The sequence below is a fragment of the Saccoglossus kowalevskii genome, chromosome 8, assembly GCF_978046115.1.
Source record: "Saccoglossus kowalevskii chromosome 8, keSacKowa6.1, whole genome shotgun sequence".
NCBI classification, from domain to species: domain Eukaryota; kingdom Metazoa; phylum Hemichordata; class Enteropneusta; family Harrimaniidae; genus Saccoglossus; species Saccoglossus kowalevskii.
This window is the reverse complement of record NC_140648.1, coordinates 8,373,681-8,394,363: the sequence shown is the minus strand read 5'-3', so window position 1 is coordinate 8,394,363 and position 20,683 is coordinate 8,373,681. Positions and strand designations below refer to the sequence as shown.

The window sequence follows — 20,683 nt, the reverse complement described above, 5'->3', positions numbered from 1 at the left end:
TTATCAATAACCAATAAATTTCTTTGGTAGGTAGTGGAGCATTCACAGTCTTCGTCAACCAGGATGAATTCGGTTGGCACGATATAGGGACTGAAATACCCATCCTAGTGAAAAAATTAAATTTCCTTATGTATGCAAACAAGAAGATACATTGTACATTAAATCACTTACAAGTAAAAAAAGATAACCGAAGCAATGCATTAATTTTTGCATTTCAAGATGGTGCCATCTATTGGAATCCAATTTTTTCAAGCAAACCTGGGCAAAATGTCAAATATATTGCCATCTTAAAGGCCTAATGATATCTTAATGGCATGACAAACAAACATTATGACGATTACTCAATCCCTAGTTTTCACATTACATTTCACAAGACATTAGCCTGGTCTAGAGTCACTTTGCCCATGCAATTGTTTCTAAAACAATATTTCGGTAAGATATTGTTATTTTGATATGGATATTTTTAGACAATAAAAAATGTTGAAAAAACTATTGCCACTTTAACATACATCAATCAAAATCACATTAAACTGATTTTGTTGTAAAAACTGACGAACAATTTGTTTTCAAAGCATTGAAAAATCACTGAGGGGCTAAGGAAGCACACTGACACTATTTGTATTATTGTAATTGTTATAACTTCACAGTATAGTGACCTAGTCAAATTTATCTGGGATTAAACAGATTTTATCACTTCACTTGTGTATTATAAATTGTGCATGTAAACTAACATACCTTCCACTGCTCACATACATGGAGCTGTACCATTGAATGTATAGTTTGACAACAACTCTCACAATAATAGGCATTAATACCACAATCCTGACAGCGTATAATTGTATTAATACAGTCCTCCTTGCACATTCTGCAAACAAAGGTTGATGGACAATGTGTCTCAATGGCAGCAGTCCTTAAGTCTTCTCTAATATTTTGCCAAGCATTGACTAGATTCTGTTTAGATGTCTGATATCGCTTTTTCTTTGTACACTGAAGAGCTGTTAAAAAAAGTTTTGAGTAGGACAAAACACAAAGATGTCAATGATCAACTATTAAATGTATGTACAGTAGCCAATTGAACATGTTATAATATAATATAATAAATTGTACACTGATTCAAGGTTTGAAGGCTTGAACTTTTTGTACATAACTTCACATGAAAAATTCTAGAAAATTTAGAAGGTACATGTAGTAATGAAATTAGTATGGTTTGTGGTATGGTAGTCTTACAGTGGACACTACTAGCAAGGAACACTAACAGATTGATAATTACCGGGAAATATTTTATTCTCAACAACTGTGTGTTTCCAGCCTACAATGTACAGAGATACAATATATTTATGCAAAAAAAATACATTCAAAATTTAATATTCGTGTTAAATATCAATAGTAGAAAGTCAAGCCTCTAGTAGTTTGTACTTACATGGATGATCATGAACATCACCACTTGCTTCTGGATAGTTGAATTCTTTTTTTCGTTTACCAGAAAAGCTGTTTCCAATAGGAAATGTTTTTCTTTGAGTAGAAATTGATGAATAGGTAATGGTCGTTACCTTTCTCAGGCTAGTCCTTTTTTTATGATAAACTGACTTTCTCCTAATCATCTAGAAAAGTGAAGAGATACAATTTTCTAATTAAAATTACAACAAGCAGACTGATTGTTGCAATACCATGGCTCACTCTCTTAGAAGCAAAGCACATCAATAAAACAGAATCTATTTTTGTAATTGATGAACTGTCCCGGGTGACGTAACAAAACAACTCTGAGTCCCACCCAATTGGGCATAAAAGGTTTTTCCTGTCTGTCAGAAATTAAATTTTATATTTTCTATGCATATTTTATTTATCATATTCATGTTCTGTAGAATTTTCTAGGGATTTTGAGTGTGTATTTTTAGCATATTACATTGCATGTCACAACATTTCTGGAACAATATTTCAAATGTCAAAAAACTGACGCCAGGATTAGAATATTTACGGTACCCTGCATCATTGAATATTAGCATACATGACAGTAGACATGAGCAACAGCTTGCATTGTAAAAAATTATTTTACACAAGCACATAAACAATATGCACAATTGTTTAACATAAGAAAATAAATAATAGACAATCATTTTGTTAATTATTTGGAATTACGGGTATGTCACACAATGCATTTTCTATGCTTCAACAAAAAAATATTTAAACAAATAATATTTAGACTTGTGTTAAAATAATACATGGAACATCTGCAAAGAGGTGAATTAATATGTATTCTATGTGGGTACAACTAATCAAGTGATTTCTCTCAATCTATTATTGTACTAATAACTGAAAACTTCCATTGACCATGTCCAAAATACCAAACTATGTATACATGCTCATCAAACTGCATTTATAAATCTGAGTAAACCTTGATGTACCTTTAATAACAACTTCACTTTTTTCTTAATTCAATTATTTGTATATTATACCAGGACCTGGGTTTGTTTCAGTATCACCACTATAATTCCCATCAAATTGCAGCCCTGACACCCCTCTACAGTTTCCACTGAAATTCGTAATGGTAATATTCAACTTTTTGACCAGGTATTTCAGTAATGGCTTTTTATAATGGATGTAATTTTTACAGTTTAAAGATATTATACAACAACATTTCTGACCAATTATTACAAGATTTCAGCGTTAATTTTTCATAAAAAAAAAAAAAAAAACAGACTGTGGTCCATTTCTGTCACTGATTCAGATCAAGGTCGCGACTCACTGAAAAGCCTAGCATTACCATCTTTGGATTTTCAGATCTGGAGAAAAAATTATGTGCATATTCAACAGAGACTTGTTCATCAACCTGCAAAGTTTCATCGATATCTGCCGCAGAATTTCTGAGAAAATGTTAGAGATGTAAAGGAAGCGTCACGGACGGAAACCGGAAATAAGAAACTATACATGTACTTCCATTTTTAAGCTGCGCATGAAACGGTGACTAAAAATCAGTGTTTGAACAACATTGTCAAAGGCTCCCCACACAAAATAAATATTTGAACACAAATGACAAAATGACACTTCTGTAGTATTATGATATTCATAAATAGTGAAATATGGTAGGTTGGTTTTGCTTTCTTGCCAGAGGTGTTGACAGATCGCTGACATGTTAGACCATTCACAAAAACCCAAATCTTTTTTCTTGACATAAATTATTGCTCAGACTGAATTTACTAGTCTGAAATTACGGCAGTAGGCCATCTTATTTGCCGTTTTTTCAAGCAAAGAATCAATGCACTCTATGCACCCAATAATCACAGGGCTCAAACGGAGCAGTGACATCAGATGCAACTGCCTCTGGTGATGCCAATCAGATCGATTGTCCGAAGATTCGATGCCAACAAGTTCACGATAATATTGTGAATAGCGTATCTATCAACCAACAGACGTATGAGTGATTCTAAATGAAACTTACCTTATCACGTGCACGATATTATTTACGTTGAATAATACAAGCTACATGTAAAAACTGCAGTGCTGGCCGCGTATTCATTCTCATAAAAAAATGTAATACTAGTAATAAAATCATGGCGTGTTTGATCAGTCCTTCCCAGAACTCTTAGATTTCCCCGGAAGTAGAAAGACTGCAGACGTTTCGTGGCTGCAAACATATCAGTTGCTGATACTCCATCGAAGGAATTTTATTTTTGTGTCGTTTGGTACACCCAGAAGCACAATATCATGCGCACAAGTTTAAGTTTATGTTACACCCCAAGTACGGTATGCATGCAAACGCCGTGTCTTCGACTTCCGGGATGCACTCATTGCTTCGCTGGCTACCGGCGTCCTTTGCGAATGGCTTGGTGCGCCATGACACTTGAGGCTCCCGCCTTCCTCTCTTATTCATGGCGCTTGGGGGCCTCTAGGAACAATTGCAATGAAACGAATAACAAATGAAGTCCGGGGCATAAGGCTAAATCGCAGGATACCTATAATGATTAATCTCAACTGCCAGGAGAGGATTAAACCACTGTGGTTAAACCATAGACTAGTAAACGCTTCTGGACATATTTATAGATTTTATTTCTAGGGAATGTTCAGCAGAATTAAAGTTTTGTTCCTTCTTAATCAACCAGTGAATGAATTAATGTAAAGGAGAGCATATAGGATACTACCTCGAAAATATGAAAGGGTTGTTTAGCTCACACACGTGGTTGTTATGCCATATTTATGTACAGTTCAAAGTCGGCCGGTGAAAAACTTCTTGGTGTAGATAGCTATTTCTGAAATGCGGATAAACGATTTTTGTTGATTTTGTCAAAAGTAAATATAAATTTTATTATTAGGCTTGACGAATGCTGTTTTGTCAATTGTTACCACCAGAAATACAATCCCATACGGTACCAGAAATAACATTTTATTTTACTTTGAAGAACACTTCTAAGCATCAACGAAAGCGATATATATAATTGTTCGTCGTCGTCAGTCGTCCGTACTTGGCGTCGTGTTTAAGTTAATAACTTTTAAAAAACGTTATTTTAACTATCAAAAACTATTGTATAATTTTATAGAATATCTTGAAATTGTTTCTGGGGTAAAAACAATATACAAGGAGTCAGTCCTTAAAAATGTGATATTTCCTGTATACGTGGCGTACATTGGATGGGGTCAGTCCTTTGAACAGTGTGATATTTCCCGTATACGTGGCGTACATTGGATGGGGTCAGTCCTTTGAAAAGTGTGACATTTCCCGTATACGTGGCGTACATTCGGTGTGGTCAGTCCTTTGAAAAGTGTGATATTTCCCGTATACGTGGCGTACATTCGGTGGGGTCAGTCCTTTGAAAAGTGTGATATTTCCCGTATACGAGGCGTACATTGGATGGGGTCAGTCCTTTGAAAAGTGTGACATTTCCCGTATACGTGGCGTACATTCGGTGGGGTCAGTCCTTTGAAAAGTGTGATATTTCCCGTATACGTGGCGTACATTGGATGGGGTCAGTCCTTTGAAAAGTGTGACATTTCCCGTATACGTGGCGTACATTCGGTGGGGTCAGTCCTTTGAAAAGTGTGATATTTCCCGTATACGTGGCGTACATTGGATGGGGTCAGTCCTTTGAAAAGTGTGATATTTCCCGTATACATTGGATGGGGTCAGTCCTTTGAAAAGTGTGATATTTCCCGTATATGTGGCGTACATTGGACGGGGTCAGTCCTTTGAAAAGTGTGACATTTCCCGTATACGTGGCGTACATTGGACGGGGCCAGTCCTTTGAAAAGTGTGACATTTCCCGTATACGTGGCGTACATTCGGTGGGGTCAGTCCTTTGAAAAGTGTGATATTTCCCGTATACGTGGCGTACATTGGATGGGGTCAGTCCTTTGAAAAGTGTGATATTTCCCGTATACATTGGATGGGGTCAGTCCTTTGAAAAGTGTGATATTTCCCGTATATGTGGCGTACATTGGACGGGGTCAGTCCTTTGAAAAGTGTGACATTTCCCGTATACGTGGCGTACATTCGGTGGGGTCAGTCCTTTGAAAAGTGTGATATTTCCCGTATACGTGACGTACATTGGATGGGGCCAGTCCTTTGAAAAGTGTGATATTTCCCGTATACATTGGATGGGGTCAGTCCTTTGAAAAGTGTGACATTTCCCGTATATGTGGCATACATTGGACGGGGTCAGTCCTTTGAAAAGTGTGACATTTCCCGTATACGTGGCGTACATTCGGTGTGGTCAGTCCTTTGAAAAGTGTGATATTTCCCGTATACGTGGCGTACATTGGACGGGGTCAGTCCTTTGAAAAGTGTGACATTTCCCGTATATGTGGCATACATTGGACGGGGCCAGTCCTTTGAAAAGTGTGACATTTCTCGTATACGTGGCGTACATTCGGTGGGGTCAGTCCTTTGAAAAGTGTGACATTTCCCGTATACGTGGCGTACATTCGGTGGGGTCAGTCCTTTGAAAAGTGTGATATTTCCCGTATTCTACGTGGCGTACATTCGGTGGGGTCAGTCCTTTGAAAAGTGTGATATTTCCCGTATACGAGGCGTACATTGGATGGGGTCAGTCCTTTGAAAAGTGTGACATTTCCCGTATACGAGGCGTACATTGGATGGGGTCAGTCCTTTGAAAAGTGTGACATTTCCCGTATACGTGGCGTACATTCGGTGGGGTCAGTCCTTTGAAAAGTGTGATATTTCCCGTATACGTGGCGTACATTCGGTGGGGTCAGTCCTTTGAAAAGTGTGATATTTTCCCGTATATCGGGGTTTACATTGGATGGGGTCAGTCCTTTGAGAAGTGTGATATTTCCCGTATAACATGGCGTACACATTCGATGGGGTCAGTCCTTCGAAAAGTGTGATATTTCCCGTATATATCACAGTGTATACGGACGGGGTCACACTGTTGAATGGCGTGAACTCGTAGACACAAGTGCGCTTGAAGAGCGTGATTCGGACAGGATCGGGTGGTATTCCATCACAATGTACAATGTGTAGTGTCTAACTGTAATGTATTCCATCACAATGTACAATGTGCAGTGTCTAACTGTAATGTATTGCATCACAATGTACAATGTGCAGTGTCTAACTGTAATGTATTCCATCACAATGTACAATGTGCAGTGTCTAACTGTAATGTATTGCATCACAATGTACAATGTGCAGTGTCTAACTGTAATGTATTGCATCACAATGTACAATGTGTAGTGTCTAACTGTAATGTATTGCATCACAATGTACAATGTACAGTGTCTAACTGTAATGTATTACATCACAATGTACAATGTCTAACGGTAATTTTAACATGTACTCTTTAGGTTAGATTTATTTGGAATATACATTGTAATGTTTTTTCAAGTGGTCAAGTCATTTGCAAAGGTGAGATTATTTTTTTATATTTATTTGCAGTCGTACACTTGCATAAAGGTAATTCTAACAGTAACATCACTCGTTGTTTCGAGCCAAGCATATTTTGGATGGCGTTTTCCCTTAGTTTTCCTCATTTATGAAAAGAGAATTCTTTGTTTTGTTTATAGCTGTTCTGTTTTTGAAAAACGTTTGTATTTACTGGTGGACTATATTCAGAACATAATGTTTCTCACATGGTCCAAGTGTAGAGTACATCTTTCTCATTATGTGATGAAATGCAACAATTAGCCCACTATGATACATACACTATGATACATACACTCATATACTATGATACATATAATATGATAAAACATTATGATACATACACTATGATACATACACTATGATACATACACTATGATACATATACTATGATAATACATTATGATACATACATTATGATACATACACTATGATACATATACCATGATTCATATACTATGATTCATACATTATGATACATATACTATGTTACATACACCATGATACATATACTATGATACATATAGTATGATACATACACTATGATACATACACTATGGTACATACACTATGATACATACACTATGATACATATACTGTGATACATACATTATGATACATATACTATGATACATACATTATGATACATATACTATAATACATACATTATGATACATATACTATGATACATACATTATGATACATATACTATGATACATACATTATTATACATACACTATGATACATATACTATGATACATACACCATGATACATATACTATGATACATATACTATGATACATACACTATGATACATACACAATGATACATACACCACGATACATATACTATGATACATACACTATGATACATACACTATGATGCATAGAGTATGTATATCATACTGGTCAAGTTTCTCAGCTTCACCTGTCTTACTGGCCAATCAACCTATTCGTGCAGTTCATTGGCCCACTGTCCCTTTTTTACAATAATGAGTTACGTAATACACGTTGTGACAAAACACAAACCGCGATATAACTTTATCGTACCTTTCTTCGTACGTTAACGGGAATTAAAACCAAATGTTAAAGCCTCGGCCAGGTGAAACTCTGAGGCGTGTTAGTTAACAGGCCAAAATGCAAGTCAAACTAAAATATAACAGTACTGTTGTATGTTCACCCACTTATATTAAAATAGAATTGACCTAATCTCGATATAATTGACAGACTGACAAATCACATTATTGTGTTAGTTTTAGAAATAGTTAACATTCGCTGACGTTGATCATGTCGAAACAACAAATAACAAATAGTCGTCTGACATGATATTAATGCATTGAATGCATCATAATATGGACATTACTTACACACGAATTACGACGCATTTTTATACATCAATAAATCATGTTTAGTAAATAGAATTGGTAGTAAATACTCGACACAGCAGTTGCTTTCGAAGGTTACTCGTAATTAATATCTTACAAGAATTCTGTTCGATTTTGACGCCCTATAAATTATGTAATTGTATCCACTCTTGTTGCAACGAGGACATTCAATTGTTTAATTTATTTAACGTGTTACGTTACAGGCATTGGTGGTTATTCTATTATTCATTGTAGCATTTGCTGCTGCCTTTCACATGCTAATGCGAAAACTGGTAAGTCTGTTTAACATCTGATTGAGCAAATATAAATTGTAATCTGCACCAACGTATACTCGATGTTAATGTGAGATATCGTGTTGACACACGTTCTGTCGCCATTAAACAGATGTATATTTAAATATTACAATGTATTTTGCATTAGTCCGATATACTTTGTAACACATGATATCACAGGAATAGTATAGGCAAGTATATTTATATTAATCTATGCAGGAAGTATTTTCTACGCCTGTGGATTCAGCAATGAAAGTTCTTGTTATGACCATCGGTGAATTGGACTACACAGATATGTTTTATGATATAGATCTCGAACCATTTGCAGTTGCCTCTCAAGTCCTTTTTGTCATCTTTCTTTTTCTGATGCCAATCGTGTTGATGAATCTTATGGTGAGTCTCTGTTCTGTCTATGTGAAAATCTCACTGTGAGTCTCTACCCAGTATTTTTTTAATATTATTACGAGTTTCTACCCTGTTCATGTTTGAATCTGGGGGTGAGTCGCTTCTCTGTTCGTGTTTGAATCTCGTGACGAGTCTCTTCTCTGTTCGTTTTTGAATTTATCGGGGAGTCTCTAACCTGTTCATGTTTGAATCTTACCGGGCGTCTCTACTCTGTAAATTTTTTAATCTTATTACGAGTCTCTACCCTGTCCATGTTTGAATTACTCGGGGAGTCTCTAACCAGTCCATGTTTGAATTCTTCTGGGAGTCTTTACCCTGTTCAAGTTTGAATCTGATTTGAGTCTCTGGTGGGTATCTGTTCTGTCTATGTTTGAACTGCGCTTTTCTTTCATGAACAGTGTATAGAATCAAGCAATAAACATCCATCGCAGTCTGGTATACCATGCGATATTGCAGAATTCACGATATTTATGCATGATCCAATATGTGGTCTATTGCTATTATATTATACCAACTCCAATTTAAATTTAAATCAATTTATTTAAAAATAACTTCATTGAAACATCGGGACACCAAGACTCGTGCACATAAGTAATACAACATCTAAGAAACAATCTATTTGCAGCCATGGTTAAACGAAATGGTCCATACAACGATAAATCATTGTAGATACATAGAGTGGTGAGGCAAATTTGCACTCATAATTCAGTTCAGTTGTTTTGCTCGCACCTAAGTTGATATATGTAAATTGTCTCGATCAACATAAACGGGTTTACACGCTAGCTACTGCATTTTGTGGCGGCGTTGAGTAATTTTGAAAAACTTATCTCCTCCGAAAATACCCCGAGGGTTGCAATGTTCTTCTTTACTTTCTATGTCCGCATCGCAAAATTAAACACAAACTGGGCGTTTGGGATCTGCTTCTAAACTATAATAAACCGTGGCTTGACGTCCAATAAAACACGCATAATTAAAAACACTCTTTTGTCCAATTAGAACGACGTACTCAGGCTAATTCAATAATAAATTGGGTCTATTTGATCTATTGTATTTTTTGTCTTTGCTTGACTCCTTAGGTCGGTATTGCAGTGGGGGACATTAATTTGGTACAAGAAACAGCATATGTTGAGAAGGTCGAAATGCAGGTAAGTTTTTGTGTTGCTCGCATTCACTGAATAAATAAATAAATAAATAAATAAATAAATAAATAAATAAATAAATAAATAAATAAAAAAAAACAAAAAACAAATAAATAAATAAATAAATAAATAAATAAATAAATAAATAAATAAATAAATAAATAAATAAATAAATAAAAATAAATAAATAAATAAATAAATAAATAAATAAATAAATAAATAAATAAATAAATAAATAAATAAATAAATAAATAAATAAAAATAAATAAATAAATAAATAAATAAATAAATAAATAAATAAATAAATATAAATAAATTTGTTTGATACTTCGTTTGTTTATTTATTTTCTTTATTTCTCCAGGGTACAGCGGGTACACCCAGTTACAGTTTCCAAATAAAACAGGCAATGTAGTATATACAAAAGTAAACGAAATAAAACGTTAGCTAAGATTAGTGAAATACAGTGTCGTGTAAAAACATAAATTAATGAATAATTGAAATACTTTATTGAAGTCGTATCTTCCCTGAAATATTTATATGACAACACAAAAAATTACACAGAACGTTTGAATTACAGAACAATTAAACTATACAAAAAACTTTGCATTGAATAATCAAGACACTGATAGTTATCGACTGAAAAACATAACATAATTATTTAAAAGTGCAGCGTTGGACTATGCAGAAATTTCATCAAATAATCATCTGTGAGGTACGAATTAAAATGGATGTGATTTGAGCGTTATATATTCTTTGTTCTAGGTTGGTCTAATAGGCGGAATTGAACAAACATTGCCAACATGGCTGCAACGGAAGATGTATTTACCTAAATTGGTCAAACATCCACATGTAAAAACTGGTTGGAAGAAGGTAACTATTAGCTTAGAATGTCACAGACATGTATTCTCCAATCAAAATATTTCACATTTCAAAAGCATCTTTACTGAACTCATTACAGATACAAAGCAGATTTTCAAAAAGGAAAAGCAACGTTAAATTAGGTGACAATACTCGCGACCAACCTGATGACACAATTGAGAATTTACAAGAATATGTTGAAGATTTCAAACATGAGTAAGTATTATGTCAGGTAGCATGTACGTAGGTATATGTAACTAACCCGAATTGCGTTCTACACTAGATATATATATTGTTATGAATTGCTGGATATGTTTATTCCCCAGATATATCTATAAAAACTCTTAAATTAGATGCGAATTTCGTACCCAATTCAATTCAATTTAAATAATGTAATATTTTATTATTGTGGAGTCTGGTTAAACTCTGGTGGCAGCCATGTTTGTTTTTATCATTGAAGGACGCTTACGCGCGTAATCATTCCATATTTGGAATTCGCATTTCCTAATATGTTAGGATGAAAATATCCCGTAAAATAACGCAAAATTACGACACGCCGTAACTTATGGCCTTACGGTTACAGATATATAATAATTGTATTTATTTCTTCAGTGTGGAATCAAGGCTCAAGGTCATGGGTCAGATGATGGAACTTCAGGGCGGGTTGATGCAAAAGATGGCTGAGAAAATGGAAGTTATTTTTGACGAAGCTGACTTCAGAGCAATGGAAGATGCTTTGGATTGAGTTTTATTTTAAAAAATAAGTTTAATTACACTCGTTCTGGGAACCAGGAAATGTGGTTAATGTATGATTCAAGCTATAACACTTGTAATACTTGTAATTTCAATTATTCAACTTGTTAATTAATTATAATTGGATGTCATATAATAATTTAAAACCTTATTTGCATTAAGAAGAATATTTTTGCGGATCTTGCCAACCAAACATTTTTTACCCTGCCATTGAGATTTAATTATATTGATATTAATGCCACAGCTAACCAAATTTGAGTTAAACTTCAAATTATCATATCTATTTCGTACGAATAGACCTAGCTCGAGCCATTCCATTAGAGCGCGTCCGTTCCATTACAGAGCGTTCCATTAGAGAGCGGTCACGTGACGTGTGATCACCTGACAAGTGCTGGATACACGCTCTAACGGAAAATACCGTTAGGTTTAGCGAATTTACGAACCGTTACGAAAGAGTTTGCTCGTTCGAAGACCGTTTTTGTAAAAGCGACAGCCTTGGTCGATACACTGTTCATTTACACAATCTTTCCTGGCACCATACACACTAACACTGTTAGCGGCGGAGTGAAACGCGCCCATGTCATGTCATTAACCGATTACTGACGTCTATGTATTTCATGTCTTTGGCATGAAAGCTATAAATATATATAAAATACAATGCCTTGCTATCCTTTGAACATTTCAAATATTTAATTAGTCTAGGTTTTTTTTTTCATTCCATTGGAGACGAGTCGCTCTTCGTTCCATTACAGAACGGTATGACCCAAACCACCCTCTAACGTCGCTCTATTTACTCGATTTGATATGGGAGCAATTAAATATATTTAATACAATATATTCAAACAGTTTTGAACATTTCAATTATTTAATTGGCCAAGCGATATTGTCATTCCATTACAGACGAGTCGCTCTTCATTCCATTACAGGACGGTATGACCCAAACCACCCTTTAACCACGCTCTATTTACTCGATTTGATATGGGAGCAATTAAATATATTTAATACAATATATTCAAACAGTTTTGAACATTTCAATTATTTAATTTGCCAAGCGATCGTGTCATTCCATTACAGACGAGTCGCTCTTCATTCCATTACAGGACGGTATGACCAAAACCACCATCTAACGTCTCTCTATATACTTGAATTGACATGGGAGCTATTAAATATAATTATTAAAATATATTCAAACAATTTTGAACATTTCAATTATTTAATTGGCCAAGCGATCGTGTCATTCCATTAGAGACAAGTCGCTCTTCATTCCTTTACAGGGCGGTATAACCCAAACCACCCTCTAACCTCGCTCTATTTACTCGATTTGACATGGGAGCTATTAAATATAATTAATACAATATATTCAAACAGTTTTGAACATTTCAATTATTTAATTGGCCAAGCGATATTGTCATTCCATTACAGACGAGTCGCTCTTCATTCCATTACAGGACGGTATGACCAAAACCACCATCTAACGTCTCTCTATATACTTGAATTGACATGGGAGCTATTAAATATAATTATTAAAATATATTCAAACAATTTTGAACATTTCAATTATTTAATTGGCCAAGCGATCGTGTCATTCCATTAGAGACAAGTCGCTCTTCATTCCTTTACAGGGCGGTATAACCCAAACCACCCTCTAACCTCGCTCTATTTACTCGATTTGACATGGGAGCTATTAAATATAATTAATACAATATATTCAAACAGTTTTGAACATTTCAATTATTTAATTGGCCAAGCGATATTGTCATTCCATTACAGACGAGTCGCTCTTCCATTTCATTACAGGACGGTATGACCCAAACCACTCTCTAACGTCGCTCTATTTACTTGAATTGATATGGGAGCTATTAAATATATTTAATACGATATATTCAAACAGTTTTGAACATTTCAGTTACTTAATTGGCCAAGCGATCGCGTCATTCCATTACAGGCGAGTCGCTCTTCATTCCATTACAGGACGGTATGACCCAAACCACCCTCTAACGTCGCTCTATTTAATTGAATTGGTATGGGAGCTATTAAATATATTTAATACAATATATTCAAACAGTTTTGAACATTTCAGTTATTTAATTGGCCAAGCGATATTGTCATTCCATTACAGAAGAGTCGCTCTTCGTTCCATTACAGGACGTATAACCCAAATCACCCTCTAACGTCGCTCTATTTACTTGAATTGATATGGGAGCTATTAAATATAATTAATAAAATATATTCAAATAGTTTTGAAAATTTCAATTATTTAATTGGCCAAGCAATATTGTCATTCCATTACAGACGAGTCGCTCTTCATTCCATTACAGGACGGTATGACCCAAACCACCCTTTAACCACGCTCTATTTACTCGATTTGATATGGGAGCAATTAAATATATTTAATACAATATATTCAAACAGTTTTGAACATTTCAATTATTTAATTTGCCAAGCGATCGTGTCATTCCATTACAGACGAGTCGCTCTTCATTCCATTACAGGACGGTATGACCAAAACCACCCTCTAACGTCGCTCTATTTACTTGAATTGACATGGGAGCTATTAAATATAATTATTAAAATATATTCAAACAGTTTTGAACATTTCAATTACAGACGAGTCGCTCTTCATTCCATTACAGGACGGTATGAACCAAACCACCCTTTAACCTCGCTCTATTTACTTGCATTGATATGGGAGCTATTAAATATAATTAATAAAATATATTCAAATAGTTTTGAACATTTCAATTATTTAATTGGCCAAGCTATCTTGTCATTCCATTAGAGACAAGTCGCTCTTCATTCCATTACAGGACGGTATGACCCAAACCACCCTTTAACCTCGCTCTATTTACTTGCATTGATATGGGAGCTATTAAATATAATTAATAAAATATATTCAAATAGTTTTGAACATTTCAATTATTTAATTGGCCAAGCGATATTGTCATTCCATTACAGACTAGTCGCTCTTCGTTCCATTACAGGACGGTATTACCCAAACCACCCATAACGTCATCCTATTGATTTGAAATGTGAGCTATAGTATATATTTAATATAATGTATTCAAACAGTTTCCAACATTTCAATAATTTGATCAGCCATATTCACGTATTATGTGCTCATCCCGTTACCTATATTATTTCACAAACCATCGATTTAAATTGATAAGTATAAACAGAATATGGTAAACACATTGTTAATGCTTGAAATAAACATGCCTATTTATCAGATAAAAAACATGTTATTTAATGAAGTCATGAAACACACAACGTCATAGTAATATTTCCTTTAATTCAAAGTTAGTTAAAGCGGGGGTCGTCACCTGCGCACGCGCGGGAATTGAGTCCAAAGCGAGGATAACTGATTTCCGGAGGGTGTAAAAAGTGAATGCCTACTTAGGGTAGTTTGCTACCACTAAAAATACCCAGAAATCCAGCTAAAGGGATTGGGTTACTGTAATGTTAAAGATTCTGAAATAAAAATATAGGGTCACCGACTTTTTCTAAGAAAGGGTATCAAATATTGATGAAAAATGCATGTTAGAATAGTTTTTTTTTGTTTTTTTGTTAGATTAGTTTACAATGTTGGAATGTTATAAGATGGCGGCTCTTTATATACATTTAGTAGATAACTATGTAGCATGTTATTATATAGTGGTTAGATAGCGAGAAATTTACTTCAAATGTGACTTAACGCAGCACTCTTACATTACTCTTAGTTGGCTTTATTTACTTAGAGGGCCAGTTATATAGTAGATATGATTTGTGCATGATATGTACTTTGAAGTCAAGCCAAACAATATAATGCTCCCTAAAGAAAGACCTCTTCAACTGTAGCAAGCAAGTTACAGTTTTTTATATCACTTTTCATTCTCTATATATTCAACTTTTCATCACTATTATGTAGTCCGTCATATTGATTCTCCAGCAAAAAACTGTGGGTAAAGTGTGACATCATATCCACTGTTGTAAAAAATTGAGAAATTGTATTAATTTATAACGTGAAAAATACTGAAGCGAATTTGTTCAAATTGTCAGTGTGCATATTACTCACGTGTATAATTGTAGTAATGGAAATTAGAATGTTACAAATAAACATAAAGTGAAGATATTGCCAAAAACGTGAAAACAATAACAATCATTATTTTAATCATTAAAAGTAGAATGACATTGTTTTGTTCCTTTTTGTTGCCAACAGGTTATATATCACCCGTATAACCTATTCACATTGATAAATTGTATACAATATAAGGACATTTGAGCATTTGGTAGAAAAACACACAAATGAATACTAGTATTTACATTTCCGTCCTGACAACTATTTTTATATGCTTGTTTGGCGCCGGTACATACATGCTACCACGTTCTACACTTTCAGCCAATTTGAAGTTCGAAGTTATAGATGAAATCATTTGTCAATTTCTGACAACAGAGAATATGATGTCATACTTTACCCATAATACTTTGTTGAAGAATCAAGATGGTGTACTACATAAATTATTAAAAAGTTAAATATCTAGAGAATGAACTGTGATATGAAAAAACTGTAAATTGTATGTTTTTATGTTGTCAGACTTTTCTTTTAATATATAACATTCAAATTATTTGTGTATTTAGCTTGCTATTGGATTTGATGTTTGAATGCATCTTTAACTACATCTTCCTACAGGAACTTATTCAAGCAAAATATATTTCCCCATGTTTGACCGCATACATTGGTGTTGATGTGGTGGAATGAATTATATATCGTTGTTTCCTAAATTATTAAAAGTTGATGGTAATAAAGCTATATACTCATATAAACTAAATACATGTAACTAAATACATGTAAATATAAATCATGACAGCAACTTCAACTGTCATAAACGAAAACCACTCTGTGTATAACTCCCAGATAAAATATAATTACACGTTCATCTTTTCACTACGCGTAACTAGTCCCAAACCCCATGCGTTTTCAATCTTGTGTTAAACCGTTCTAAACTGTCAGAGATGCACAATTCGAAATGTGATCAACAGTAATGAAGTTAATAATTCTACCAAAGATACGATACAACAGAGTGAGGAAAATTGTTGTACCATACATATATAGTTCCAGAGTTTCAACTTTTACTCATGCTTGTTAAGTGGTTCTTGAATTACATATGGAGCAACTACTAATTGCTTATTAATATACGTAATTAAATTACTGACTTACATTAATAATTAATTAGTTCCACATTGCACTTATTGACCAACATTTCTTTGACAACCACCTAATAAATTTCGAATTAACTGTTAACTGAACTTCCAGTTACGGAAAACATAACACATTAAACAAAATAAAAAATCTATGGCACCCGTAACTCGAAGTTACAATGCCTGTGTGGCACCAGTAGTTACTAAATTATAATAATGGTCATCATTATATAGGATATTGAATGCTCTTCCTAATAATGCATGTAATACAAATAAATTGATGAAACCTATATATTGTTTTACTATCATACCTGTACATGTTCATGTTACTGATACATCTCTAATAATCAGAAGATACATGCACTGTAATTTACATATCAAGTATAGTTCTCTGCATCATATATCTCATATTGCTGTCATCTCATTTTTACAGGCGCCTTGTGTGGCATCCAAATAATAACACATGGTAGTTTTGTATTTTCATGACTCGTTCATACAGAATCGCATTGAATACTTGGAGCAAGGGTAACACTATCGAGTATAGTATTTGCAACAAAGAAATAGCTATTGCATAACATAAACCAGTGTTGGTGTTTCATGTTCCCATACACGATCTTGCAATTCTGTTGCAGGTAATATTTCTGTTCATAAGATTTTGTAGCCTAGTGTGTTGCTATGATAGGTTCGAGCACATGGTCATTGCTATGTTATGACATTGAATAGCATTCTTAAATGTGTTTTATGACGAACTTTCTTTAATTATAAAATAACAGCCAAATATGTCAAAGAGCATACACGGACAACACTTAGGTATTGTGCTATGTTGTGTATTTCAGGTGTTAATTACAGTTTATACATTAAGATGCGGCTCCCAATAGTATGAGATGGATATATACATAGTACAGATGATAAGTATCAACTGCCGATACATTATACATGTACATCTATTTAGCTTTACATTCATCACTGCTTGTAGCGTAATGATTTAATATTTCTTTACATGAGAAGTTGAAATATGCTGATGCTGGATCACTTCTCCTTCATGACTTATCTCTTCATGGGTGTGCCTACATCCAATAATAAAAAAAATTGTGGTTATGTGTATAATATTGGAAGAATTTTCGATGAATCTACTGCGGAATATGTATAAATTACCTATCTTTAATTCACAAAAACTGATGCCCATATATGGTCCTTTAGGTTAGGTTAAGTTAAAGTTCGCAAACATAGCATGTCAACACAAAACGCTACTACCACCACAACTGAAAAAGAGAACGTTTTCACTTGTAAGCTCTTGTGATGAAACATGTATTTAAGTATGGTACACCGGCACTATATATTATACTTCACTGTTGAATGTGTGATGAAATTACTAAGTCTTACTAATACTTGATGAGCGGTGCGTGTTCCAATATAGTATTTCATTTCATATAGCTATTCATGTGAGAGTATCCTGTACCAAAAATGCATGATTGTATAAAGTAAAATGACTACCATGTATTATATGTGAATGTCACATAGAAGATTGTTACAACAAGATCAGCTAGCTGTGCACTAGCATGTATTTAGTTTTTATTGTTTGAACCAGTATATTTTGTTATTATAATATGTTATTGATTGCTTATTATATATTTATGCTAATAGTCATGATTTCTACAAAAAACATGCCTGTGACTGTGAAATGCCAAACCACACATTTACCGTTTTGTGTTTGTGTTCCACTGAAATAGACAATTATTGATTTTTTGGTTGAAAATGATTATTCGTATCCGAGAAAATTTGGGATATTTCTCTTGTTGTAGCCATGCCCACCGATCCTGAAACAGTCGACTGTTTTCGGCTTTCCGACTCTAGCCGAATTAAAAGTGCTCCATCAAACGCCAAAATATGAGAGGAAGCAATGCTCTTGTACTATACTTTTATAATACTGCGTCATTTAATAATAATATTAACGATATATATTTTTCGGTCTGCGTTTTTTTTAAACGTTATATTTTTGGCGTAATGGTGTGAGAAATTACGCGTTTTCAAACGATCCGAAGTTGTAACATCAGTATACGCAAACCCTAAAATCAATGAGAAAAAGTTGGGATGGACATTCTCTTTATATTCTCGTCATACCATAGACCCCCACGCGAAACAATTGCCCCCATTTATAAAAGAACAACTTGGACAAATGTTTTGGGATTCTGGATAACATTTTGAAGAGACCATATAGTCTGGAAGCTAAGGCCAAGAATTTGGAGTTTAACTGCACCACACGTCAAACATTGTGGAAACAGACTTTTCTTATGCAAGATATTCTGACTTTTTCAAAAACGCTAGTTTCCAGAACAAAGATTTTATTTTTTTTCAAATCTGATTGCCACGTTCATAGTTGTATTGTTTTATTTATAACATGTTATAATTATAGAAAATAAAATGATAACCTTCAGAATAATATTGAGCAAAAATAGTGTTGTGAAGACTATATGTTCTGAAAAAACAAAACACGCAATATATACAATTTTCGTTGAAAAAACAGGTTTGTTGGTAATTTCTGAATATGCAAATTAGCTAATTAGCATATATGATGTCATAAATAATTTGGCCAATCCACGATCTACATTTTGATACCAACTTTACTTGTATATCTTTATATGTATTGAAAATATAGATCTTTTAATGATTTCATAACATTTTCAGGTTGCCATAACAACATGTCAACTTTCACCACTTTTAGGGCATTTTCCGCCCTGGAAACAGGCATTTTTGAAAATGTCAGATAATTTTGCGTAAGAAAAGTCTGTTTCCACAATGTTTGACGTGGGGTGCAGCTAAAACCGTTTTTAGAAGGCTTTTGAGAAGTAGCTTCCAGACTAATATAGTTCGTGTTATGTAAGAGGTAGCAATGACGTGACGCGAAAACCGATGCGTCTACAGTAAATCACGCAGCATTCACATGCAATTGTTTTTAATTATGCTGTCTAAAATTTACTGAATTGTTTTGTGATTGGTGTTGATTTCACACTTCTGTGATCTTTTCTTGCAATGTGATCTGCGTAATAAGTGGACTGTCAATATTTTGCGTCCACGTATTCTTTAATGTGATGTCGTAATTATGACAATCGCGATAACTCGAGTCGACATATACATAACGATCGTTGAGAGAGAGTTCTACGGCAATAGTAGTCGGCACTTCAACCGACTTCATCGACCACAATGCAATTGACTGTGATTGTACATTACACGGTTGATCGCGGCGACCAGGCGCGTCAGAAAGGATATATTTTGTATCTAACTCAACCCTGTACGATAAACTTATAACGATAATATGTGGTCTATATGGTCCACTCATTCTCGAGAAACAAATACCTGAGTAGCAATTCAGTCAAAGACAAGAAAATTGAATAAGAAATGCGTCTTACATACATTAACGGCAATGTACGCTGACCAGCAAGTTATCCTTCATATGTCACAAAGGATATTTGAGTACTAGTATGCAAATGAGGAGTTAATGAAGAGCCTCGTTTTAAAATACATTAAAATAACATTTTAAACCTACATTTGAAACCCATTTTTTCACTTTGAAAATTTATTTTATACTTAATAACGTAAAAAATACTGATATTGATGCACCAATAAATGATTTTGGCCAAAAAATAGCAGGCATTTCACAATACGCATTATATGCGTATATTATAGCCATTCAAATATATAAAAATCACGCAGGAATTAAACATACCAATGATACAGATTCTTCCCGTATCCGACAAATGAACTAAACACAATTCTGGAGAAATCAATAGTATAATACTAAGGCGGTTATCTTGGAGTTATGCAAATAAG

The 20,683-nt window shown here is 34.2% G+C and overlaps 1 protein-coding gene and 2 long non-coding RNA genes across 3 annotated transcripts; 1 reads left to right on the top strand and 2 right to left on the bottom strand.

The window, feature by feature from the left end:
* Window positions 1-18: 18 nt before the first annotated feature.
* On the bottom strand, window positions 19-973 carry LOC146739258 (uncharacterized). The gene is made up of 2 exons (XR_014930072.1): window positions 736-973; window positions 19-104 (listed from the first exon to the last, which is right to left on the bottom strand). It is a non-coding gene; the product is annotated as an uncharacterized LOC146739258 (long non-coding RNA).
* Window positions 974-1,463: 490 nt separating this feature from the next.
* LOC146739257 (uncharacterized) lies at window positions 1,464-4,141 on the bottom strand. Its single transcript, XR_014930071.1, has 2 exons — window positions 3,437-4,141; window positions 1,464-1,601 (listed from the first exon to the last, which is right to left on the bottom strand). It is a non-coding gene; the product is annotated as an uncharacterized LOC146739257 (long non-coding RNA).
* Window positions 4,142-8,459: 4,318 nt separating this feature from the next.
* LOC146739256 (transient receptor potential cation channel subfamily A member 1-like) lies at window positions 8,460-11,873 on the top strand. The gene is made up of 6 exons (XM_085502126.1): window positions 8,460-8,524; window positions 8,744-8,917; window positions 10,006-10,074; window positions 10,832-10,939; window positions 11,028-11,143; window positions 11,540-11,873. Exons 1-6 carry the CDS (start codon window positions 8,507-8,509, stop codon window positions 11,670-11,672), a joined length of 618 nt encoding a protein of 205 aa, XP_085358252.1. The 5' UTR covers window positions 8,460-8,506; the 3' UTR covers window positions 11,673-11,873.
* Window positions 11,874-20,683: the final 8,810 nt, after the last annotated feature.